We start from the raw sequence: 26,179 nt of genomic DNA on the forward strand, positions 1-26,179 counted from the left end.
ATAACCCACTCCTTGGGAATTTCACAGGTGAAGGTGAAGTTTTACAGACGAGCGAGAAAGCTGGTGGAAAAAAGGACACTGGTCCACTTTAACAAAAAAACAAAAAAAAACAAAAAAAGAATATCAAAATCAATCACAATACTCAAACTACTGTAAAGTCATAATGTTATGTTATTGTTGTTAGTGTTTAAAGATAAACCATTAGGCTATTTCACACATCATTTCAGACTGACAATAAAACATGCACAACTGGAGTTTGTTGCCAGGTCAGTTAGGACTTCCTCTGGACTGGAGCTCTGTCCACCTGTGTGTGTGTGTGCGTTTTCTTTCTTTTTTTCCTTCCTGAAACAATAGGCTGCACACAAACATTACAGCTATGCAGGCAGTGGACAAATCCACCCCCTCTCCCCGCCTGTTATCAACAGTGTGCAATCACACTAAGGGAGGAGCCGCCTATTGCTGTGCTGTAATACTTCTTAGCTTCAGTTTGGGTCAAAGTCAGCACAATAGACCACAGGCAGGAGTCAAAGCTGACGGGTTTCTACTTCAGCGGGAAGATCGTTAAAGTTTGGTGATTTTTTTTGTTGTTGTTCTTTCGTTCACGCCGATGGCTCCACTGCTGAAATGCAGCGTTTTCATCCTGCTGGCGATGTCTATGTCGGTAAGTACACGAATTTATTACTGTGTCTAACATGTTGGTTAGACTCGTTCTGGCTTGTAGAATAGCGGATTTTTAACAGGTGTGGCCCTTTCTCTTCTACCGCGAAGTATTAACCCATGGATAGATGCTCATATGAGGCTGTACAGTTAAAAAAAGAGGCTACAGTTAAAAAAAAAAAAAAAAAAAAAGTTGAACCATCGAGTTTCCCAGCTGAAGAGAGAGAAGAAAAGTAAATGCGCAGTGTCCGTTTCACTCCCTGCGGGAAGGTCACTGTAGCTCTGTCTGTTATTTCTTGTTCAACAACGCAGCTCTTCACTGGCTTTTCATAGAATAATGGATGAAGAATAAATTAAATGGACAGAAAAAAGTTTTTATCATTTGAAAAGTAAATTTTTTTTTTCTTATTCGCATTGTCAGTTCAGAGTAAATTTTTAACTCTGAGATCTTTGAGGTGTGCCTACATGTTGGTATGGACTGATATCACTGGCCCAGGTGTGTTGTTCAAAGTTCTTTGATCCTTTGTCACAAAATCAAATGACAAATGATATGACAAACTTGATTTAATAATATAAAAAAAAAGATAAGAGATGGTGATTGATTTTATTATATGTGTGTTTTGTTTTTGTTTTTTAAGTCACATTTCCTCAATGGGCCTAATCTCATGATGTAGGAGGAAATATGTGTAGTACTGTATGTGTTGATCAGTTAGTTAGCAGTAAGGATATTCTATGATTTTATAATCATTACACATTAATCATCAACTTCTTCCTCCCTCTTTGTTTACCTGCAGCCAGTTCCTGTGGAGGCTGAATGGATCCTGGCTCCCAGGAAGTTGAAGGAGAACGTCGATTACCGTGGCTATGACTATATTGCCAAAGTCAGTAGCCTACTGTTCAAATCTGTATTATTCTCTATTTAAAATTGTCTGAAAATATGCAGAATGTTAAATGGGTGATAAATAGTATAGGTTTAGCAACACCGTATTCCTTGAAATACTCCTGACACTGAAGTAGATTGATTGTATTTTCCACTTCACTGGTTTAATCCTACGTTTTTGGAAATCAGTTAGTTTTGGCTCTGTGTGAGAACAGGTCCCCTGACTCTGGCAAAATACCATGTTCAGAAAGAAAATCAGTTCACACCTTGTATATGAGAATATATACGTCTTTATTCTCACAGTTAGATGGACACTCCCCTGTTTGATTTGCTGAGGCTTAATCCAGTTTCATATCTAAGGTAGATATTGACGGAGTGTGAGGTGTGGTGCTGTAGGCAAATTGGTTCTATGTGAAAACTGTTAGTGGCAGCAATGGTGTAAATGTCAAACCAGTGTGACTTGCTTGCATGGGCAGGATGTGAAAATCATTCGTTTTGAATTAGGTTTGATAGTATACAAGTACAAAGACACCGCAAGTTATTTAATTACATCAACAGACTTCACCTTGTGAACTAAAAGTCATACAGTAGGTGTTGAAATCAGGGGAATTCATGTGGTGTTTGTGTATTTGTGTTTCAGATTCACTCAGACAAGGCCAGCGAACAAACAAAGGTCCTGTATTACTTAACAGGACATGGTGTCGACCTGCCACCTCAACGCAGATTTTCTATCGATGCTATCACTGGCTTTGTGAAAGTCCACGAAATTCTGGATCGAGAGGACATTGCCTTCTATCATGTAAGAGCACTTGTCTTAGCCACATTGTATTTGATATAAACATTTTCAGGAATACACTCAATGAGGAAATGTTGGAGTGCTTCTGAACTCTTTTCTTATAGTTGAAAGGTATTGCAAAATTCGTCGACGGGACCTATGCTGAAAGAGATATTGACCTGAAAATTACTGTTGAAGATGACAATGACAACCCACCCATCATTCAAGCAAAGCAAATGGGACGCATCCATGAATCCAGTGCAGCAGGTAATTTACAACATCTCAGGTATATTGGTGATATGGCCCTTGAATAGAAAAATGTCATTTCATCTGCATTATTTCTTTAACTTTATAGGTACTGTCATCATGAAGGTAAATGCTACTGATGCTGATGAACCAAACACAATTCGATCCCAGATCTACTACAGCATTGTGGAGCAGAGTAACAGTGCTGGGATGTTCTTCATCAACTCTCAGACTGGAGAGGTCATGGTTAATAAGAACACTCTGGATAGGGAGGTGAGACATCATGCACACTGCTGAACTGAGTGATGAGTCAGGGCACATGGTGTATCTCACTTTCACACCTTTTCCATTAGCTCCTGTTTTGTTGACTAGGACAGGTTTGTATAATCTTTGAATGGATAGGTGAAATTAGCTTCACCACACAAAATAAACATCTTTTGTTGCACCTGTTGGATCATAGTATGTGAGGGAAATTTAGTCAGATATTAAGACAAAATCATATTCACATTCATCAGAAATTTGAAGGTATTGGTCAGAGCTTTATATCCATCATCTTTTTTTTCTTTCCTTTTTTTTTTAGACAAAAGAAACATACAAGTTGACTATCAGTGCCTCCGACATGGGTGGAATGTCAGCAGGAAACACAGGAACTGCAGAAATTGACATTGTAATTCTGGACATAAATGACAATATTCCAACCCTGGAAAAGGAAACGGTAGGTTTGCCACCACTGTCACCACTAAAAACTTGTGTACTTTTGTTGGGGTTTTTTTTTGTAACCGTACATGTGCATTTTGTTTGCAGTATGAAGGGAGGGTGGAAGAGAATACCATTAATGTGGAAGTGATGAGGATCAGAGCCATTGACATGGATGTGATTCACACTGACAGCTGGCTCGCAGTCTTCGAAATCATTTCTGGGAATGAAGCAGGCTATTTCAGTATCACCACTGATTCTGAGACCAACGAGGGAATTATCATGATTCACAAGGTAGAAACTTGTAGTCTCATTTTGATTGACTATATAACCACATGCATTGAAATGAAGAATATATAATGTAATGAAGATTAACAATTTTATAACAGCTAATTTAAACTGTGTGTTATCCTTCAGGCCCTGGACTACGAGGAACTGAAAGTGCTCAACTTGGGAGTGGCTGTTCGCAATAAAGCAGAGTACAACTTTGGTTCTCAGTCAGTCACATTGCCCTCATTCCCCAAAACCTACCCTGTAAAAATCAATGTGGTCAATCAGAAGGAAGGACCCCGGTTCCAACCGACTGTCAAAGTGGTGTCTGTCTCAGAGGACAAGACCTCCATCTCCACCCACACAGTCATCACTAATTATGCTGCTATTGATAGTGACACTCTCCAGACAGCCACCAACGTCAAGTACGGACTCAAACTGTAGTAAAAAAGACTCTTTGTGTCCATGAATGTATATATTTTGCATGAGTACCTTTTTTTGCACTTACATCTGATTTTCATACTTTTAGATATGCAAAAGTCTACGATGTGGACAACTGGTTGATTATTGATGAAAATACAGCAGACATCAAGCTGAACAAACTGCCTGACAGAGAGTCCAAGTTCTTGGTCAATGGAACATATTATGCCAAAATTATATGTATCACCAAAGGTGAGTTCTATGAATATGATAGCTGTCATTATTCCACAGTGGATATATTGCGCACTGTATATAGTGTTAAGCAGGTTAATGTAATTTATCCTCTTTGGCTTTCAGATAGTCCCTCAGTAACTGCCACAGGGACGATAGCCATTCAGGTGAAGGACAGTAATGATGAATGTCCAAAGCTGACCACTACAGCTCACACCATGTGCCTTGGGGATAGTGTGATCTATGCCACAGCAGTAGACGAGGATGAGTTCCCCAATTCGGCACCATTTGAGTTCACTGTGGTCCAGGAGAACAGCAAGGGGAGCTGGACGGTGGAGCATCTTAATGGTGAGACAATATGAAGAGCACAATCGCTCCTTGTTGGTGTTGGACACGGCTGTATTATTGCAAATCCTTTAATCAGCTCTGGTTTTTAAGATTAAAAACTTTAACTTTTAAAGACTCACAAGCGGACTTCCTGGCTTTACACTGTATGATTAGCACAAACAATTGTCACTGCACATTGTTGTTTACATTGTTCATGACAGTTTGCTTCAAGTGCACTGTACAGTGTTTTGAACATAGCCAGGAGCGTTTTGCACTGTTTTATTGCTTTGAAGGTACTGTGTCATTAAACAATTATCCATTTAACTACTTTTTATGTTAATAGCTGTTTCTGCCAAATAAATGTCAGTTAGCCCTAAAAAGGAAGCATCATTATATGATGACGCAAAAACCAACTTAAGTGACTTGTGCAACAAACTGAAAAATGTGCATTTTCTCCTGTTTCAGAAACCACAGCTATTATCCGAGACCAAGCTAAACTGTGGCCAGGCAACTACAACGTGGAAGTGAAGATCAAGGACCAGCAAGGGAGGTCGTGCGATGATGTTCAGATGATGAATGTAGTTGTGTGCACCTGTCTCGAAAGCACTAAGACCTGTGCGGCCTCCCGCTTGACTAAAACATCAGGTTTTGGAGCGGCAGGTATCCTACTTCTGCTGCTGGGATTGCTACTGCTTCTCTGTAAGTTCACTATCCCTGATTCCAATTATTTAACTGATTAACTTTACTACAGACATTGCCCAACTAAGCATGTTATGACAGGTTAATAGGAAAAGACTGAAAGAATGGGTGGGCCAAACAGTTTACGCAGTTCCGAGTTAAGTCATGGCTGAAGTATGCATTGCACATTGTTTTTGGCAGTTTAATATTGTTGTTGAAAGTGATTCAGTGATGGGACTTTTTTTTTTATCTGATCTGCCTACTGTCTTGAAAATTCCCCCTGATGTTGTTCCAAATGTGTTTGTTTCAGTGCTGCCCCTACTGCTGCTGTTCTGCCTGTGTGGAGGGGGTGTTTTGGGAGATTTCAAGGCCATTCCATTTGATACGAAACAAGGGCTCATCTCATATCACACAGAGGGGCAGGGAGAAGACAAGGTACTTACATCAGTGCAACATTTACACAAATGGATCTTCTCTGATAGTTTACGTGTTTTTAGTTTTGAAAGTGTGTTCATCACATTTGCCTAAAATATTATAACTCAATCTCAAATTTTACTTACAGGAAGTTCCTCTTCTACAAGTCCCAGTGGAAGTTGATGCCACTGGTGGCTATGGGGCACAGGTATACCAAGAATATAGAGGATCAGGAGCAGCTGGAGGCATGGCTGCTGGAGGCATGGCTGCTGGAGGAGGCGGAGCCGCTTTCACAGCTGAAGACATGCAGTCATATGGTGGTCAACATGGTCAATATGTGATGACCCAAGAGGAAGTAATGGATTCAGGAATGGCCGGAGGTCAACATCTTTTCTCCCAGTATAGAGGTGGGGCCTTCGATGGGATGGCTTTATCTGAGCAGTTCCTTGACGAGTACTATTCAAGTGTGAGTATCTTTAAATTTGATGGACAACCAAAATTCATGGTCATAATTTTCATCACACTTAAGTAGAATTTAGATGAGGATTAAGTCAACTGTCTCATCTAGCAGCCAACCAAACTCGTGGTATTTTTCTGCTCTGTGAATAAAGTAGTGTTTAGAAAGTTTATTCCAGCATCGTTGCGGAAATCCCAACAAATGTTTTGCCCTTGTAGGTTGTTTTGGTATCACTTTGTTATGTGCCTCTATCTCACCATTTTGATAGAAGTGACACTCTATAAAAAAGTATTGTACTAATAATGCAGAGGACATAGTAACACTGTTTGTCCCAACAGTGCCTTTGTACAAGCAGATGGTTTTTAATTAACCACCAAAAGATGAAGCAACAATAGGCAATGTTTGCATTAACTTTAAAGGCTTCATTCATGATAGTAGTCACAGGTAAACTGTAATTTGACAAATGTCTTAAAGAGGCCTTTTTTATTTACATATATACCTGATTTTTGTTTTTGTTGTTGCCTTTTTTTTATCATTGGCAATTTACACCTTACCTTGTATTAATTAGGGTCATTTTCTGAGCTTGTGCTGCTTAAACTTAATCAAAAATTGGATAAACTTTGGTAATACATATTCAGATATATAATCTCCAAAACTATCAGGCTGTATTGTACACACTGAACTGAACTGAAATGTCAGTGTTACTGAAGCCCAACTCATATATTCTGATTCTGTTTCTTTGCAGAAAGCAAACCATGCAGCACACCACTCCCAACAGAAGGATGCACTGCTGGTCTATGACTACGAGGGTCAGGAGTCACTGGCAGGTTCTGTGGGCTGTTGCAGCCTTCTTGAGAATGACACTGATCTTGCATTCCTGGATGACCTTGGGCCTAAATTCAAAACCCTGGCAGAAATCTGTCAGGGATCAAATGTAGTGATTGAGTCTGTGGATGTCCGCCCTGTCCGACCGGTGTCTCCCATCAGGCCCTCCACTCACACACATGTCCACACCCACACAGAAAGAATCAGGGAGAGTGACCACATAAATATCAGCGAGAGGGACCATGTCAACATCAATACTATCAACACCTCCAATGTAGCATCAGGTTTGTCTACCGTCGTCCAGGACAAGATAGTGATGCCCAGCCAAACACTGCTCATACAGCAGCCCACTATGTACTATGCTGCTACGCCCATGTATGTAGTTGAGTCCCAACCGCAGATGTTGCTTGTGGCAGGTGGTACCCAGCAGCAGTCAGTGGCTCAGGTAGGCCAAGTTGGGGTAAGTCAGGGGCTTGGGCTAAGTCAGGGGCTTGGACTAAGTCAGGGACTTGGACTAAGTCAGGGGCTTGGGGTAAGTCAGGGACTTGGACTAAGTCAGGGACTGGTGCAAGTCGGTGGTCATCAGGGTTCGCACGGTGTGGTCCTTGTGGACAGGCAGGGAGGAGTTGGTGGAGTGGCAGGGCAGGTAGTGCAAGGCCTTTCACAAGGAACCATCTCCAGGTCTAAGAAAGTGCTAGTGGTGGAGAATGAGTCCCTGGGTACAGAGCAAGGTCTAGGACAGGGATCTATAGAGGGCTTGGACATCAGTCAAGGTGTGCAGAGTTTTTCACTCGGTTCACACGGTTCAATTGGATCAAATTATGGTTCCCGGACTGTCACACCCAAATTGCAAGGAGGCCAGAAACTGGTTGTGCAACAGAAGAAGGTATTAGTCACTGAGAGGAATACTGAATCTAGTTCTAGAGCATGAATCAAACCTTTTGACTTCACTAATTTCACACTGGTAAAAGGGTAGTTTATTCTGCTTTACCTTCTAAGTGCAATACTGTAACACTGCTGATCACAGTAGTTAACACCTGGTATTTCCTCCATGACTATCTTGGCCATAAAAGGCATTGTTTTTTATAGTATTACTAGTTAGGAATATTACAATGACATTAATTCCAAAAAGTGCATTAACTTCTCCTATGCTACTTATTAAAATGGGGCTGTGTTAACATTTGCTGAAAATGTAATGGCTGCAGTTGGTACACTGTACACATTGGCAAAAAGATCTTGGGATGATCAGTTTCTGTACTTAAGACAAGACCTATAAGCATTCTATTTATTTCAGGTACGCTAGCATGGCTGCAGGGCAAGAACATTCAAAGTAATCAGCATAACCAGACCTGTCAGCCATACAGTGTCTACTTACCCATCAAACAAAAACCACAACCCTGGGACCAGATCTCCTAAGCAAAGAGAAAGAACAAAACTGTATACTGTAAAAGGTCTTCCCATTTACATCTGTCAGGGAAGAAACAAGTGCACACCAATTAAAGTCAGATTCATCTACATGGAAATCAACAGTGTTGTTGGTCTCAGTAAGAGCAAAAGGTTAGAGAATCACAAAGAACAAAATGCAAATAAAAAAACAATTATAGCTTATTGTGAGAACTTGTAATAAACCAGTGAGGTAACTATAATAGATGATAGATGATGAAAGTGGGAAATTTGATATTTGAAATGATATACAAACTCTCACTGATTACACTTCTGAGTTTGTGAACCTGTGCATTCTACAGTGTTTCCATTTAAAAGTCACAAAGCAAAGTTTAACCAACTGGTTCATGATGTATATTTTTGTGTGGTGTTCTAAAGATGCCTGTTTTGTATTTATAAGATTTTAGCTTCAGCCACACTCTAAGTTGCTCAGCTAACCTTTGGATTGCTGTAGTTAGTTATAGTGTAACTAATAGAGAACTGTCATATGGGAGGCTCCCTTTGGGACAGAATGAAACGTAGATAAATGCCATTTGTACTGTACAACTGATGAAAGCAACCTCAACAAAGAACCAGTGTTTTAAGGATTTATTGCAGCAAGAAGGGATGGAATTCTTTTTATGAGGCAGTCATTATAGACTTTAAACCAAAGCAGATAACACTACACAAGTTTTCTATTGTACTGTTGCACTCTTAGTATTTCTACCGAATATATGTTTTCCACGTTGTTCAATGAGACAAATAAGTGCCAAAACTGCCAGAGCTGTTGTGTTTTTTTTTGTTTGTTTTTTTACAAAAAAAAGATTACAATTATATTACAAATGTATATTTTGAGACAATTCTGAGATTGATTTTTAATATGTTGTTTTTGTATATATACTGGTAACATAATTTGGGTATGTGGATGGGAAAGGTAATATAGACTATGAGCTTCCCAAGCACTGAAAACATTTGGGAGAATGACCTTGTTTGATATGGCTGTACTTGCTATTGATATTATTTCTGTCTCTACATCTTAATGGGCTGTAAGAATATAGCATATTGCTTTAGATAGTACAGTAAACAGCATTGAAGTGAGTGTCTTATTTTGTAGTTTTGCATCACCTATCAGAATAAAATCAAACTGAAAAAACAACAACATTTTGTCACATTTTATTTTGTTTTGGCATTGAAGAGATACTACAGAACACAGTGCAATATGCTATAATATTTTCATGTTGCAGCAAATGAGATGCAAAGAAGTGCATCATCTTGTCACATCTTGTTTTGAAATACTAATTTTGAAAATATGGTGTGGAGGTGTTACTATCAAATGCACAAACTGAAACCATTTAATCATTTAGGTAGCCAGGTACAGAAAACAAAAAGTTAATCTTAAAGCAGAAGTAAGCGATCCGGTTGTTTTGGCTAACTTTCTGCCGATGGAGTTAGTAGTCCCCAGTCAAAAGTTCACACAGGATTTTGTGCTGAGCTTTTCTCGGCTGATGGCAACGTTGCTATGTTAAGCATGGTACAAATGCTTACTTTGTATAGCTGTCCAGAAAAGAGTCACTCATGCTTCTCACAAACAAAGAAGAGAAAAGTAGAAACTCCGGTTTCCCTCATGGAAGCGTGGTAGAGTGGTTTTAAATGACACGTGGAAACCTTTTTTCTATCCCAAACCTTTAAAACATTACGTTTAAAACCAATACCACAGATTCACCACCATACTGTTTTGGCCTGGAAATAAAGGGGGTGTGGTCTGATAACAAATCTTGCATCAGTAGATAAGGTTATGTTATGGTTTTGACTGGTTGAGATGATGTGTGCTATGTGGGCAGTCATTTGATCACCAGTCTAGCAGGGTTCTGTATAATAAAAACAAAACCTTTTTTAATAAACAACAGTTTATCTGTGTCACAGATGTTGCTCATTTGCATGTTATAAAGGAGGATGTGGTTTGCGATCTGTCGGAAGGTGTCCTTGTGGCCAAATAAAGTCTCAGTAGCAGAACACTTAGCGGCAGTTGGTCTTATCTTCTCAATCGGGTCGAGGAAATCTCCCCTGAAATTTGAACCCTCCTTTTATTTTATTTTTTAAAATCCAAAATAAGTCAGGTTTAAACATCTTCACTGACTTATAAACATCACTTAACAATTATGTTGCCAAATTACAGTCCAAGCAGTGCACAGCTTTTTAGATTCTCATATTTGCCCCTGTGCAATTGTATTTCCTTGATTATGGGCTGTATACGTTTCTTGATACGCTTCCTCTGCCAAAACCTCCGGCTGCTGTTCAGTTAATGGTTGCAAAATCTGCCACTTGTTTTTGTTTTGTACCTGTATCCTAGGTGCTTGTATATTGTAGGTCAAACAAACATCTCTTTCCTGCCAGTGGCATTTGTAATAACATTTAGCGCCTCAAGGAGCTATGAAGTCAATAAATCTGTCTTCCCTTCTGACACCAATTAGAAAAGTGGGTTAACCTGTCTTTGCACTACCTTGAGTTTGAAAGGGTTGGTGTCCCTGGGGGTATCTTTCTGATACCTTTGACATATTGCATCCCTTTGACTTGTTATTTAAATTTTAATTTTGTCTTTTACTTCAATGATAGAGGAAAATGTTTTTCTTGTCTAGAATTTGCTCTTTTGGCCATCAAGTCTTGTCAAAACAGATGGTTTTCATCAACTCTCAGATGGAAAATTCCTACTTTGACAACCAAAACAGGGGTGTGGCAAAATGTGCAACATATTTTAAACTTGCAACCCTCAGAAAGAGAGAGTAGTCCAACAGCCGGTTTAAGGCCCAACTGTCTGAATGGTGACGTGTCTTGTCAACAGGCCCAGGCGTGGAAGCAAGTTTCATCATGCTACCGCTATGGTTTCTATGGCCTTCTGAGAATGTTGGTGATATGTGATCTGTCATCTTAGTATTCTCTACAGATTCTTTTTATCCGCAAGACTGCTCCCTGTGTGATAACCTGATGCCTGTTTGGAAAACAAGGTGTCACAACATCGGTCACCACTTTTATGAAACAAGTTTCATGCCAGCAAAGTTATTCAAACTCTGCTTATTTATTTGCTTCATTCAATGCTTCACACAGATTCATTCACATGAAAATCGACAGTGTTTGTCTCTTACCTGTGACAATCCCTTCTTAATTGTCTTATCTTGTCTATAGTTTTTATTCCAAAGTCTTCTTCAACCAGCAAGTACAGAATGGTTCAATTTTTAAAAACAAGTTAAACCTACCTTATTTTATTTTGTATTCATAGCACCGGGAAAGTGGTGATTGACTTAAGATATAAACTGTAGCACCTCTATGATTCAAAGAAATGCACTAGACTGTTGTTTGGGGTTTTTCCATAGGATTAGTCTAGGGCCTATATTCTAATGAATACATATCAGATTTGCCTTTATTTCCCTTCACAACTCAGCAGCTATCAAATGAAGACATGACATCAAGGATTGACAGGGGTGGATGTTTTATTCGAGACTTGAGACAGTGAAAGCATGTTGAAGTAAATGTTACAAAACTGTGTTCAGGATACTGTTTTGATTCAATGGCAAAGCATGATTTGGAAAATCAAATACTACAATGGTTGCATATTTTTTAATTCTAATACCACTCGTGATCGTTGTCATTAAAAGCTTGATCTATATGCAGCATTGATTTTGCTAGACAGCTATATTTCATCATGGTCGGCACACTGCAATATTTAGTTGAACCTCTGCATCTCTATCGTGCTTCTTGTGATCTCACTGCACTGTTCAACAACAATTACTATTTGGAGGAACTGGTTCAATCAAAATTTCAGGTCAGCGTTTTATAATCAGTGACGGACGTCCTCTTCATCCTCTATTTCATCTTCTTCGTATTCACCCATCTCATCGGCGGTAGCATCCTGGTACTGCTGATACTCAGACACCAGGTCATTCATGTTGCTCTCGGCCTCAGTGAACTCCATCTCATCCATTCCCTCTCCGGTGTACCAGTGGAGGAAGGCCTTGCGGCGGAACATGGCCGTGAACTGCTCCGAGATCCTCCTGAACAGCTCCTGGATGGCCGTGCTGTTGCCGATGAAGGTGGCGGACATCTTGAGACCACGTGGCGGGATGTCGCAGACGGCCGTCTTGACGTTGTTTGGAATCCATTCTACAAAGTAGCTGCTGTTCTTGTTTTGCACGCTCAGCATCTGCTCATCCACTTCCTTCATGGACATGCGGCCACGGAAGATGGCTGCCACAGTGAGGTAGCGTCCGTGACGAGGGTCACAGGCTGCCATCATGTTCTTGGCGTCGAACATCTGCTGTGTGAGCTCCGGCACAGAGAGGGCACGATACTGCTGACTCCCCCGGCTTGTGAGAGGCGCAAAGCCCGGCATGAAGAAATGCAAGCGAGGGAACGGCACCATGTTGACGGCCAGCTTACGGAGGTCAGCGTTGAGTTGGCCGGGGAACCGGAGACAGGTGGTCACCCCGCTCATGGTGGCCGACACTAGGTGGTTGAGGTCTCCGTAGGTAGGTGTGGTCAGCTTCAGGGTGCGGAAGCAAATATCATACAGGGCTTCATTGTCAATGCTAAAGGTCTCATCTGTGTTTTCCACAAGCTGGTGGACGGAGAGAGTGGCGTTGTAGGGCTCCACCACGGTGTCGGACACCTTCGGGGAAGGCATGACACTGAAGGTGTTCATGATGCGGTCGGGGTACTCCTCGCGGATCTTGCTGATGAGCAGTGTGCCCATCCCTGAGCCCGTGCCTCCGCCCAGAGAGTGAGTGAGCTGAAAGCCCTGGAGGCAGTCGCAGTTCTCTGACTCCTTCCTCACCACATCCAGGACAGAGTCGACCAGCTCGGCTCCCTCGGTGTAGTGACCCTTGGCCCAGTTATTTCCTGCTCCGCTTTGACCTGTGTGGTGGAACGTTTAAACAAAAATCATGTCGGACAAATTTGTTTTAATACAGACATACATGGTCCTCGGAGCAGAGACTCTCTTTATTATTATGATGATCCTTGAACTTTTCATCTAGCACCAACATACATGATTATTATGTTTGATATTTTGCATCATATCTTGACTGTGCTGTCACGCCACTTAATCAAGACATTGTTGTCTAGAGATCATAAATTACTATTATCCACCCTCTAATAACCTATAATTGTCTGGCACAGGTTGAATTACATAAAGTCATAAAGTTCAAAGACACCTTCCGCCATTTGTTTCCTGATAAGAAGAATGATCCGTCCTGTGATGCACTGGGTTTTTTTTTCTTTCTTTTTTTTTTATCGTTTTGGCCCATGGATTGTCACTTGTGATCAGCACTGCAGCAGAATTTCCTAGTAGATTGTATTTTCGCTGAGTCACCACAAGAGCTGTCTCAGTCTGACACAGCTGCACATGGACAATGCATCACGGTACTGGCACATCGCTGCAGAAGCTTTGTGCTGGGAATATACAGCCCTCTGCAGTGCTCTGAGGTGAAACTAAGCACAGCTTTACACGATATGACAGCAGTTGCTGACATACACACATTATCCCCTCACACATATTGCAGCTGATTCCGGATGATTGGTTAACACCCTGATTTACCGGCCACTCACCAAAGACAAAGTTGTCAGGCCTGAATAGCTGTCCAAATGGGCCGGAGCGAACTGAATCCATGGTTCCTGGCTCCAGGTCCACCAGAATGGCACGGGGGACAAATTTGCTACCTTTGGACCAAAAAGAGCAGAGGATAGAGGGATAGGAAGAGGTAAAGGATGGAAGGGTGGAGTAATCTATCGACAGTCTCAACGTGCATGCTGGCAGAGCATTTGCACTATAAGACTGATTTTCAAGTCATTCTTTTCTACTATACTGATCTAATAGGATGTTAATAGAGTAGTACTGTTTCTTTAAGGTAAACAGCCTTTATGTCCACATCCTCATCCTCCTCAAGTTGTAGGTAAAGAGCAGCTTGGGTGCCTTCTATTGTTTGTTTCTTGCACTCTACCTTGCTCCACCCTCTCCGTCTGCGACCCTTCTTGCGAGCAAACTGCTGCAGCATGCTGCACTGCTTATTCTAGACCAGTGGGGCCTTCGAAGTGCTGAGCTCTGCAGAGTCCATTCAAATAAAGATCCAATCTTCCCCTAACTGTGCCTCTTTTTAATCGCATCCGCTCATCAGGTCTTAATGTTGCTTGCCTCCGTAAAAAAAAAAACAACAACTGCCAGTTTCAGCTCTAAGGAGAAATCGATTAGGGAGAGTGCTACATGCAATATTAAGCCAGTAGGTGACACTGATGTCAGCATGCAACATGGAAACAAAGGATCAATAATGCCTGTTGACAGGAAATAGGATTGGGGGTAGCCGACTAAGTTAGTGAATATGCAATGTTGGCCTTTGTGGGCTTAATGTGCAGGCCTTTTTTTAGCCAAAGCGGATGAATGGGCACTGTTAGAGCTCAATCCTGGGTAACACATACATCTGCACTGACTTGTCCTTCTCTGAAAGGCTGAAAACACTGGAGCTAGTGCTTTATGATCACGGCCTCTATTCACCGGGTGCTGCTGGACTGCTTAATGTGCAACGGCTGCCTGTGACCAACAACGCGGGGGTGCATTTGGAATGACCTTCAACGTGCCACGCCAATAAAATCAGATACCGAGATGAGGCCAAGGCACTGAGCTTAGGGAGGAAAGAAAGGGGGGGGGGGCGGGGGTAGCTATACAGAGACTGCAGATACCTGTACTCCCTATTGAGAGAGAGAGAGAGAGAGAGAGAGAGAGAGAGAGAGAGAGAGAGAGAGAGAGAGAGAGAGAGAGAGAGAGAGAGAGAGAGAGGGAGGGAAAGAGACATAGGAAGACAGAGCAAGAGAGATATTTTAGCAGGTTCACTGTCCTAATTTTTCCCTGCACTCATGGTGGGACCTACTTTCCCCTTGCAGCTAAATTAATGGCATGAGCATACAGTGGCAGTCAAATGAGGTCTGTGAGTAAAGGTCATGCAAGGATAATGAGCAATGGAAACAAAGCTGTACAGTAGATTATCAGGATGTAAATGTGTTATTTGTGTAAAGCAAACACAGACTTCTTTTTTTTCTTCTTCTTCTTTTTTTTTTTTTTACCTGATGCTTCATTGTAGTAGACATTTATCCTCTCCAGCTGCAGGTCACTGTCACCTTGGTAACTACCAGTGGGATCGATGCCATGCTCATCACTTATCACCTCCCAGAACTAAGATGACGGGGGGAACAGAATCATGACAACTTATATTATTTTGGGATCATCCGGCATGAAAACCAGTTGGAGCGTGTGCGCCACGTATTATTTTGGTTGTTGCGCATCTGCTCATGGCGACAAAATGACACGCAGCAACAGCAGCAGCCGCAGGGGCCACATCACTGCGACCGATCACAGCCCAGCCCGACTGAACCCCACCCTTAATATAAATAAACAATTAACAATCTATCTCAAACTTTTCCTTTTTAAAATAGCCAGCAGTTAGTAATTACTTCCTTCCGCTTAGGCTAAACTGAATATCCAAATGACTCCAGACCATAAATTATTCAACACACACTAAAAAAAATAAATCACTGAAATATAAGACATGTGACGTTCAATGTGAAAAATAAAAAATAAAATTCTTATTCAATTCAAAGATAGTCTTTTTATACCTTCGCCCCAATCTGATTTCCACATTGGCCAGCCTGGATGTGAACGATTTCCCTCATGGTGCGCTGCGGATGCGGGTAGAGAGCGTCCTGTCTCGACTTCACCGGCGTCCAGTCCTCAATGTCTTGCCGCTGTGTTTCTAAAAATCAGCACTTGCCTCATTTCTAGGGCGAGTGTTGAGCCGGCGAGATAGATAAACGTGCTGCTGGTCGGATGACGTCGCACACAGCGCAGCATCCCCAGCATCCCCGACAGCCAATAGGAGAGGCCCGGTTTGATGCAGTGGACCAGAGGATCCTGCTGCATCATCCTCCTGACATCACCCGGTCCCATGCAGGCAGAATTTGGCCTTTTTTCCCCTCACCACACTGAGGGTGTGTAAAGTCTAAGCAATTGTTTTAAAGATGGAATAATACACTGAAAGCTATATGGGAGGATAACTACTACACAGTTTTAGGCATTTTATACTTAAGTATAAACTCGGTTATGTTTTAGTGTAAAAGATGCAGGTGGGGCTGCACAGGAAATGCTATGATCAGGTATTTTTTTTTTTTTAAATGGCACTAATCACCCTGAACATTACTACCCACGCCCAGGTTTGCATCATGCACCAATAATGTCAAGTCAACCTTAAGTCACAGCTTTACCCAGTGTTACAGATCACAAATTTGCCTCAATGTTGTGAAAATGCTGTAATAGAGAAATACTGAGGAAACTTTGGATTATTATTTGGATATTCAAACTGATATCTTTCATGGTTTTGATCCATGCTAAAGTATCTCAACATGTGGATTCTGATAACACAGTCCAATTAAGATCACGGGGCCGGTATTATTGTCCAATGCTTTCCAATATGTTTCTCTGTCAATTAACATTTCTCTTATGTTAAGTTAAGTGCTAATTTAGCACATGTTAAAGAGGTAATCTCTCCAGATCACCTGAAGAAGACCCATAGGTGGTCGAAACGTTGTCGATTAATAAAAAATTTGGGAGCTTTATTTAGCAGTGTGCGGACATTTTTTCTTTTTCTTTCACTACTACTTTTTTTGCCCTGCACCTGCTAGTTGGATGTGTGTGCACTTTCCTCCTGTTAGCATGCTATAAGCAAACATCAGCATATTTGTGCTGTCATGTTTAGCATATTAGCATGGTGACCTCACAGAGGCGCTAGCGTGGCTGTATAGACTCTTTGCCTTGTCAGTTATTAATTCAATTCAACACAAGGTAATACAGACATCCAGGGCCCCAGGGCTTTGGGAGAGTTACCTGTTCTGCCTGATTGATAACCAAGCCTTGGCCACAAGCGTTAAGCTATTAAAATGCCACCATGAATGATTTATACAAATGTGAGAGTGGAGTGCCTTTAATTTTCCTTTTTTTTTTTTTTTAAAGCAATTAACTTAAATAAAGGACTGTGGTTAAAATATTAATATGAATGTGTCAATCTTCAATAAATAGTCACCAAAACACATGTTGATCAATAAATAGTGGTTTATTTTAACAACAGGTATGGCTTATATACAAGTGCATTATGTCTGTTAAAACAAAACAAAACAAAAAACAAAACAAAACAGAAAAACAAAATGAAACCAAAGAATTGGAAATTATAAGTGGTACAATCCATGTTTTTATTTTTATTTTATTTATTTTTACATTCATTCAAATCTCCCCCTCAGGAGATTTTGAGTCGCACGGTTGAGAGAAGCAAAACCTGAAATGTGTACACTGGGGACTTCATGTCTCTGAGACTTATTAACCAAGTTCAAAACGATTCACCAGTCCATCCATATTATGATCCAGGATCTTTCATGTTATCCACACATTTACTATTTACAAAGACAAAACCCATTCTTCTTCTTTTTTTTTTTTTTTTGCTTTTCCACCAGTGAGTGTCTGCCTGTCTACACTATCGCTGGTGCTAACATTGCTTTAGATTGCTTTCACTGATTTTTTTTCTTCTTATTTTTACTTTCAGTTTAACACCAAATAAAGTCAAACCAAATGCTTACTCAGAATGACCAAACAGCTCCCACCAGCACCGTTTAATAAGCTGCACGGGAACCGTGAAAGCGAGAGCAAAAGATCTCGAAAAAGACTGGTTGTATTGTGCTGTGTCATTGTCTTTTACACTGGTCTTGCATGAGGTTACACACCGGTCAATATCTGCAATATGCACACTGAGACAGAGAGACCAACACTCACAGACGACAAGAACTCGGAGTAATGTGAAGCTACTGACCACTGCAGTCAATCCATTCTCTACTGCAGATGCCAAGAATTCCTTATTAAATCCAGGTTCAACATCCTGTTTTACAGAGTAGATTACATGTGGGTCTATTGCAAAAAAAGTCTAGTCATTTCTGTGTTGTATTCAAAATCCCACTCCATTTTCATTTTCCCTTCTTTTCTTTTTGTTATTTTAACTGTCAAGATGCCAAGCTCCACCAAATCTGAAATCACATGATTGCAGGGCATTGTGCTTTGAGGCTTAGCAGCATGGCATAGGTATATATGTTAGACATTTAATGTTTAATGTATCTAACAATAAATGGAGTCCACTGACTCGATGATCTGTTGAAAGATCATCCATGAATCCATCAAAAATAGAGCTTTCATTCTTCGATTCAAACTTCATTTGAGGAAAAAAAAAAAAAAAAAACACCCACCAAGCACGTTTGCCCACTCATCCAAATACCAAAGGTTATATAGCCTTTCTCAGTGCACATCTGACTTGGATAGAAAGCAAAAAGGAATTTTGGTGGGTTAAGTACCTATAAGGGTTCTTCGTAAGTGTACTGCAAGTTGGTTAGAGGAACAGACGACCTCCTGTTAAGTCTGTTAAGTGTTGTCTTCCACTCCCAAATGACACCTCAATAGATCACCAATACTCCCTGGATAAATGTCATATGATACTGTGAGAAGTTTATCACATTTTGAAATGATAAGACATCATTCAGTTGGCTCTAAAGTTTTACAGTACATTGTTATCATCATCATTATCATTATTGTTATTATTATCATCATCATTATTATTATTACTTGTCATTATTATTATTATGAGGATTATTGTAAACAGTGGTTTATCTGTAATCACACATCTTTCTTTGACACATATTACAACCTCCAATGTATGAAGTATGTAACCACAACTGTCAAAGTTACACACAGAGTTAAGTCAAGTATAATTCTGTCCACAGATGGACATGGACTTTGGACAAGAAAGTGCCTCCCTAAGCAAGAGTCTGTCAGTTTAAGATTATGAATAGGTTTGAACTATACATAAGAATTTGACCTTGCAAAGTGTCATTTTGACAAATATATGAAATATTGCATTTCTTTCTTTCTTTTTTAAAGGTAAACTTAGTTGTGCATGTGAATGTATGAACACACTGACATACATGAACTACGTTAATGCCAGAACATGATTTGGGAAACACACTGAGAAGGTTAGCAATGTTGAGATAGTTGGCAATCACATCAAACATTTTGTCATCCATGGGTTTCATTTCAAAAATAGCTTTTGTGTCCTTTTTTTGTTTGTTTGTTTTGTTTTTGCTTTTTTTTTTTTAAGGTTTGCTAGTTTGTTTTGCTGACACGTTCACAATTATTTTCATGCTTTGTCCCCACTGCAAATAATAAGGTGCCACCACACCGAGGTGCCACAAATACTGTTAGAATGAAGAATAGCTCTGTACAATAAGGGCACGCCATGGGAGATTGTTCAAAAATAATACTTTGAACTTAAAAAAAAAAAAAACTGAATCAAGCTCAACATCTAATTTTGCATTTACTTACAATATCACATTTACAAATAAAAGCATTTGCATACCATAAATTTCATTGACTGAAACGATTGGAAAAATAAAAGTTTTCTTTCAAGACCGACAAAATATGGGTCATTGTTTTCGCTAATATCACTGTTCATACAGTACAATGAACCACGTGTTGACAAAAGCAGATTAGCTCGATCTCGCTTCTCAATCCTAATTGGTCAAATGATGATACAGCTTTCAGTCTTTTATTCATTTGAGAAATAATTTTTGAAGTTTTGAAATTGGGATCTCTAGATTTATGTTAATCCGCACACAGTCTACGGCAGGGGACTGCACTAAACAGTATTTCTCAAAATACTGTGTCAACACTAATGTTTGGCACTATGTCTACATTTAGTTTTGGTCAGAGTAGTTTTTTGGCATTTATACTTAGAAAAAAAAAATCACTCCAATTTGGATTGTTTATCTCTATAACAGCAAAAAAGTACTTTGTAACATTCAGATTTTCTTTTTCACACAGTTAAGGCGTTTTTTTTTTTTTTTTTTTTTTTACAATAATGTTAGACGGATATTTTATTTGAGCAAAAGTACCAGTGATTAGATTTTTTCCCTCCTGTTTTGTTTTGTTTTGTTTATTTTTAGTATCATTGCATTTCTCTCCCGTCGCATACCTCAGTGATTGTGGGTATACTGTAGTTGTTAAGTCTCTTTTTAAAACGACAGACAGTGATTTCCCATTCATTTACATCAAAGTAGTTTAAAGGCTGGTGATTTCCAGTGACATTCAAAAAAAGAGCAGAAGATACTGTCACATTGTCACAAACCAGCCTCTGGCACTCTCTCGCTTGCGTGGTCTCATTTATTGGCTAAATGCAGAAAGGGTAGTAGGGAGGGCTCGGGGAGGGGGTTGTTGGAGAAGGTGGGAAGGGAGGGGGGTATTGAGAGACATACAACAACTCTGTAAGAAATATGTACTCAATGCCAGGTGGGGACAGTCTTCATGAAGTGGCTGAAGTCTGAGCAGGACAGTTCTTGCACCACCCCCAGCCCCACCCACCCCTGCCATTTGAGATATTCATTGGACGTGGGCTGCCTCCTGGTGCAGCCGTAAAGCTTCCTTTTCCTGGCTGCGACGCTGGATCACGACGACGGCACGCCGTTGACAGTGTTGGTTTCTGTGCTGGCACTGTCCCTGATGGGGAGGACACCAGAGTCTATGGGTGAGGAGACGGTGCAGTCCATTAGGGAGGAGGGGGTTGCTTCTGTGGAGCCTGAATCCGTGATGGAAGTTGGTACTGAATCTAACATGAGGGAAGCAGCCGAATCTGGTTCAGTGTCTGTGACAGTCAGAGCGACTGACTCTGGAGTGGAGCTGCGCACAATGTCTGTGATGGGGAGAATGGTAGGAGACGAGTGGGCAGCAGCGCTGACAGTACCTATGACGGGGGGAGTGGGGGAGTCCTGTGAGGGCGAATGGCCTGAGTCAATGGGTGGAGGTGGAGTGGGTGAAGGTGGTACAGTGACTAGGCTCGGGGGAGGAGGAGCTATATCATTGACACAGGGAGAGGTAGAGTCTAACTGTGGCGGTTGGGAGTCTATAACAGGAGGTACGGGGGAGTCTCTAGTTGAGGGAGGACATGTAGAGTCATCTACTATTTCTAACTGGATGGGAATGTCAGAGTGTGTGCTCACAGAGGGTGGAGGGTCAGCGGAAATGTTGCAGTCTGTCATAGGGACAGGAGAGGGAGCAGGGGAGTCGTCGGCTGCAGTAGCGGGGGCTGAAGTGGCCTGAGCGTCCTCTGCCGAGGTCGGGTCAAGGTTCAGGGAGATGTCGTCCACGTCGTTACTCAGGGGGTGTGGGGACTCTAGCATGGAGCTGGGTGGAGGCTCGATGATGGGTGTGGTGCAGATCAGTAAGGATGAGGGCGGAGTTTGAGGGACGGGGGTAACGGAAGAGTCCGGTGGAGGTTCGGGGGTAGCGGCTGATTCTTTTGTCGGAGAAGGGCCGATGTCGTTCATCTCGGGAAGACCGGGGTCCTTCAGGGGCTCGACGGGGTGCTGGGCTGCTGCTGGAGGTTCGTCTGCATCCGCTAGAAGTGGGTCTGTGATGCTGGGGGGAGCTTTGTGTAAAGGAGTGGAAGACAGCAAGTGCTCTTTGCTGGCGTGTATTATGCCGTCTTTAGCCAACGCTGTGATGGGGGTCGTGGTTAAGGATGAGACTGACTGACCGTTGGGGTCCTTAGGCTCCGGCTTGCCAGGGTGCACCTCCATGAACATGGGGGCCGATATATCTCCGACCGACGGGGCGGTCAAATCAACGGCCGAGGAGGCGGTGGAGTCCATGGTGGACACGGCGGTGGCGGCCGCCTCGTGCAGCGGCGTGTCGTGCACCCTGGTGTAGTCCCTGCTGCTCTCGGACTGAGCCAGCAGGAGGCGCTGCTCCCCAGGCTTCCTCGGGGGGAGGAGAGGTTGGCGAGTGTAGCTCTCGCCGTCGGCCAGGGTCTCGGGGAGGGGCTGGTAGCGGGTCTCCGGCAGCAGGAGGATGCAGATGATGCAGATGAGAGTGCAGCAGGCGAAGATGATGTGGTGAAGGAAATAGCCCTTCTGATTGTGGAGCTCCATGATGGGGGCAGTCAGCATGCCGAAGCCGGCGCTGGCGAGGACCAGGCCCAGACCGCCGCCCCTATGTTGGGAGACAAAAAAAACACTGTCATTTGGGAGGATTTAGGATTTATGATGGCACACACACCTAAACCCTCCTAAACTTATAAACCAGCTGAAAAGAAAGACCACATTCAGCAGAATTCAATCAAACCTGTATATTGTTCTGCACAACCATCACCTAAATCATTTCTGAAAAGGGAAGCTGCTCTGTGCTCTCTCTTGACGTATGGCTGCCATTTTCTCAAACAGCAGCAGAGAGTGCTGCAGTACTGCCAAACGCCCTCCTCCACATGCAGTCTCATTCCCTTCCTGCCGTTGCTTAAACTCACCACCAAATGGAGCCCTTGGAGCGCTGTCAGCAGAACAACCCCCCCCCTCCTTACATAACCCTAGATAATGAACCTTCCAGTGCTGTGTCATATATTCTCAGAGGGTATGGCTAATTTGTACAAGACGTGGATTACATTTGACACTGAACTGTGAGACTCTGTTGTTTTCCAGCAGCTCAATGATTTCATACCCGGCCTTTAACAAGAGGAGGAGCAGCTGATCCATCTGTAGGAACATGTAATGACAACCAACCTCTGTAATGTCTGAATTACCTGTTAGTAAGGTGTGAAAAAAAGGTGTAAAGTTTACACCTGATTTATTTTTCTTATTACATGCAGATTTATGACATGTATAGTTCCCTCACACAAGGAGTTGATAAAGCATGCTATGCATAAAAGAAACACACAATTTACTCTTAACGAGAGTAAAACGTTTTTAAAATGTCACCCTCCTCTCTCTGGCGGCGGAGTCCTTACCTGATCACAGTGGGTGTGATCTCAGCACAGAAGAAGATGCTCAGGTTGCTGACTGCGTGGGAGGAAAACATGCCGATGATGGAGAAGGCGGTGGAGAAGTTGTCTCTCAGCTTACCTTCCTTATCTGCAGACAAAGCAGGAGACATGCACATGCAGAAATAAGACTAGAGTGTTCAGGGGGGAAGAAAGGGTCTGCTTTACAGACTGTTTTTAAGTAACACGTCATATTTGAAACATTACAATGCATTACTGTTTATTATGTGTTTTAATGATGATATAGCAGCATTTCTTATTTATTAACACCATGAGAGGAAAACAATGGAATCATTTTTGCTCAAATTTACCAAAATGCTAAAAATTAAGGATTAACGGAGGCTAAAAAGTTTCCAGTCACTCATATGAAGCTTAATTTCTTGAATCATGTGACTCAGTCATAGTCTGGCTGTCATTTTGGTGTGACTTTTACAAACTCTAACAGTTTCAGAACCTGGATTTTTAAGACATCATCACTATTACTTCCTTAGAAACTTAGTTTCTCACCAGTCTTGTGCCAAAAAAAAACTATGGCCAATTTGGCCAGCACAACTATGATTTTGGTTTCCCAGTAGTGCTAATAATTATTTTAAAGAGTTACAGAGAGGCAGGCTCGCAAAAAGTCTACACAGACCCCATTCAGGTTTAAATATGGTTTGAATATAAACTATCTTCACTTTGTTACTTTTAAAAATGAACAAGACATGTTGAAGATGGCACAGAGAGGATCAGAAGAGGCTGCTCTGTGATCAGCTCTTGCTTTCCACAGGGGGCAGTCTGGCAGATTAGTGTGGAGAGAATAAAGAGATTGATAAACAGAGGTGAAGGGGATGATATCCACAGCTCCATGACAAAGGGGCTCAAACTCCTTAACACAAAGGGACTAAATAAGTGTAAAGCTCGTCATAATTACATCTAGGACTTCATTAGCAGGTCTCTGCAGGGCTTGTGCTTCGCTTAATGAAATGCTGCAGAAAATCTGAATGCGGCACATTTTGTGAAACCTCATCAAGATAATGCAGCAACCTAAGTGATGCGATGGAGTCGTGGTGGAAGATGATACAATTCACACGTACCGTCTATATTCAGATGGACACTGTACTTCCCCAGCACTAGAAGAGAATTAAAGACACCATCAGATACATAATAGTGAGATGGGGGGGGAAAAAACACTAAACATCTACAGTATGTCAAACATTACAAAGAAAAACATGCACATGTTGCACTAAAAAAACAAAAAAACATCATCAACACAGTGTCACAAAACAAACAGCTTCGACTTGGAACATGAAACGTGAGCATAACCTTGATGTGTTGACTCAGGTTAAACATTAATTCTGGCTTGTTTGTAACTGAATACGCCGACATGTGTACCGTTTTGATCATCGAGAGCACTTCTTGGAACACATTGACTAAAACGGCAACTTGTAATCGTGTTCGGCCACTCCATTACAGACAACTAAAAGGTAACTATGTTCTGACATAATCCACTCACAGTGATGAATGTGAGCTTTTACAGCAGGAGGCAGAAGACTTCAAACGTGACGATAGCTGCACTCAACTGAATCTGTCTGTGACAAAACATGCATATCCTTATTTTCTCGACTCATCAGATTGTTTGACAGATTAATGGAAGATGCTCTTTGTATTGTTTTATATCCTCACTTCTCAGTGATCCCATTAAAAGACCAGTGCATTAGTCTTTATCAATATTTTCACTGTCGCTGACACCTCAGAATTCTTTTTTTCCACAATTTAAAATTTTTACATCACCACTAAATTTGAATAATTTGAACTATGCATGTGCTTGTATCTTATAAGCAGTTGTAAAGTTCAAAACAGGAAGTTGAGGTTTTAAGAGGAGTTGGACGCTGATCTTTTTCTTAGCCCAACCAGGATAGGTGATTGTTTTTCTAAATCATGCCTCTAAACGAAGCCACTCGCCTACTGGCACAAGCTTAAAATTGAGCACACAGACATGAGAGTGGTATTGATCTTCTCGTATAACTTTCAGCAAGAAAGCAAGGAAGTCCATTTCCCAAAATGCCGAGCTGTTTCTTTAATGCAAACAAGGACGCTTTGAGAATTGGGAGAATTCTGTTTCTTCGATTTCTTCTCGCTCTCAAAATATTAATAATAAACTCCACGAGCTACATCACAGTTGTATCGCTCTTCCAGAATAAGAATTTGACAAGCGTTAATCCATTATGTACTCACAGTTGAGCAGACCCAGCTGCAGCAGTGATGCCAGGGCAGTGATGATCATGAACATTAGAAGGCCACCCCGCCGCCCCATCAAACCAACTGCCGGGCACAGCGCCATGCAGGACGCCACCGCAATGCCCGCCATGGTGTAATAATCTGCATAGAAGTTATGGAATATGGTGGTTTCCTGGGCATCGTGGTCCATTATGCTACGAGCAAAGCAGTGGTGGATCCCATAGCCTGTTAGCCTGAATACACAACACACAGACAGAGGGAGAAGTAGTGAGGTAAAAACAAGGACGTATCAGAGACTGCGGTGGTTTTATCAAGGGATACTGGGCAGAGGATGTTGGAGGAAACAAGTGAGGAAAAAGAGAAAAATGAAGTACACAAGGGGAGGACATAATAAGAGCAGGGGAAGTAGACACAAACATGTAAAAGTTGAGGAGTGTGGGTGGAGAGAGAATATTATGTTTGCTCATCTCAGAAAACTGCACAGATGCAAACATTGGCTTATTGACACAAAAGGCATACACCCCACATGCTCACACACACACACACACACACTCACACAGACAAAAAAAAGAAGAAAAAAAAAAGCAAGCAAACACTCACACCCTTTCTCCAGGCTGTCTAATGTTTCCTAAGGACACAGCTCATGTAAAATTTATGCTGACTTGGGGAGTCAGGGACACTGGGTCTGCCTAACTACGGCTGAGGTCTCAGATGGAGAGAAGAGGAGAGATCCC

At 41.7% G+C, this 26,179-nt stretch overlaps 3 protein-coding genes across 5 annotated transcripts in view; 1 reads left to right on the forward strand and 2 right to left on the reverse strand.

Moving 5' to 3' along the window:
• The first annotated feature begins 507 nt into the window (after positions 1–507).
• Positions 508–9,457, forward strand: LOC311000688 (desmoglein-2-like protein). The gene is made up of 14 exons (XM_083991458.1): positions 508–661; positions 1,452–1,538; positions 2,178–2,336; positions 2,438–2,579; positions 2,668–2,831; positions 3,139–3,273; positions 3,363–3,548; positions 3,672–3,949; positions 4,054–4,196; positions 4,302–4,523; positions 4,968–5,201; positions 5,491–5,615; positions 5,743–6,060; positions 6,797–9,457. Exons 1-14 carry the CDS (start codon positions 608–610, stop codon positions 7,805–7,807), a joined length of 3,258 nt encoding a protein of 1,085 aa, XP_083847584.1. The 5' UTR covers positions 508–607; the 3' UTR covers positions 7,808–9,457.
• Positions 9,458–12,130: 2,673 nt separating this feature from the next.
• LOC311001154 (tubulin beta-2A chain) lies at positions 12,131–16,008 on the reverse strand (the record flags this gene model as incomplete). 3 transcript variants are annotated; one of them, XM_083992157.1, is made up of 4 exons in its annotated part: positions 12,131–13,203; positions 13,897–14,007; positions 15,403–15,511; positions 15,952–16,008. In XM_083992157.1, the coding sequence occupies 4 exons, from the start codon at positions 16,006–16,008 to the stop codon at positions 12,131–12,133; spliced, it is 1,350 nt and encodes a 449-aa protein (XP_083848283.1). The 3 variants fall into 3 exon arrangements, with proteins under 3 accessions (XP_083848283.1, XP_083848282.1, XP_083848284.1); XM_083992156.1 differs by having other exon boundaries at positions 13,897–14,073; XM_083992158.1 differs by lacking the exon at positions 15,403–15,511 and having other exon boundaries at positions 15,975–16,008.
• A 3,441-nt stretch (positions 16,009–19,449) lies between these two features.
• LOC311000873 (solute carrier family 22 member 23-like) overlaps positions 19,450–26,179 on the reverse strand; it is a 32,044-nt gene continuing 25,314 nt past the window's right edge. The window contains exons 7-10 of the mRNA XM_083991743.1: positions 25,443–25,678; positions 24,302–24,337; positions 23,193–23,316; positions 19,450–22,405 (exon numbers count right to left, since the gene is read on the reverse strand). Of these exons, the coding sequence (XP_083847869.1) occupies positions 20,863–22,405; positions 23,193–23,316; positions 24,302–24,337; positions 25,443–25,678 (1,939 nt within the window). The 3' untranslated portion in view covers positions 19,450–20,862. The remainder of the gene's footprint in view (positions 22,406–23,192; positions 23,317–24,301; positions 24,338–25,442; positions 25,679–26,179) is intronic.

The sequence above is a fragment of the Trachurus trachurus genome (assembly GCF_905171665.1).
Source record: "Trachurus trachurus genome assembly, chromosome: 17".
NCBI classification, from domain to species: Eukaryota; Metazoa; Chordata; class Actinopteri; order Carangiformes; family Carangidae; genus Trachurus; species Trachurus trachurus.

What these genes read in the sequence shown, in the direction of transcription:
- LOC311000688 (XM_083991458.1), top strand. Translation starts at nt 608, where the DNA reads ATGGCTCCACTGCTGAAATGCAGCGTTTTCATCCTGCTGGCGATGTCT. An exon ending in GAATTATCATGATTCACAAG is followed by an intron (nt 3,549 to 3,671) that starts GTAGAAACTTGT and finishes GTTATCCTTCAG; the next exon opens with GCCCTGGACTACGAGGAACT. An exon ending in AGGGGCAGGGAGAAGACAAG is followed by an intron (nt 5,616 to 5,742) that starts GTACTTACATCA and finishes TTTTACTTACAG; the next exon opens with GAAGTTCCTCTTCTACAAGT.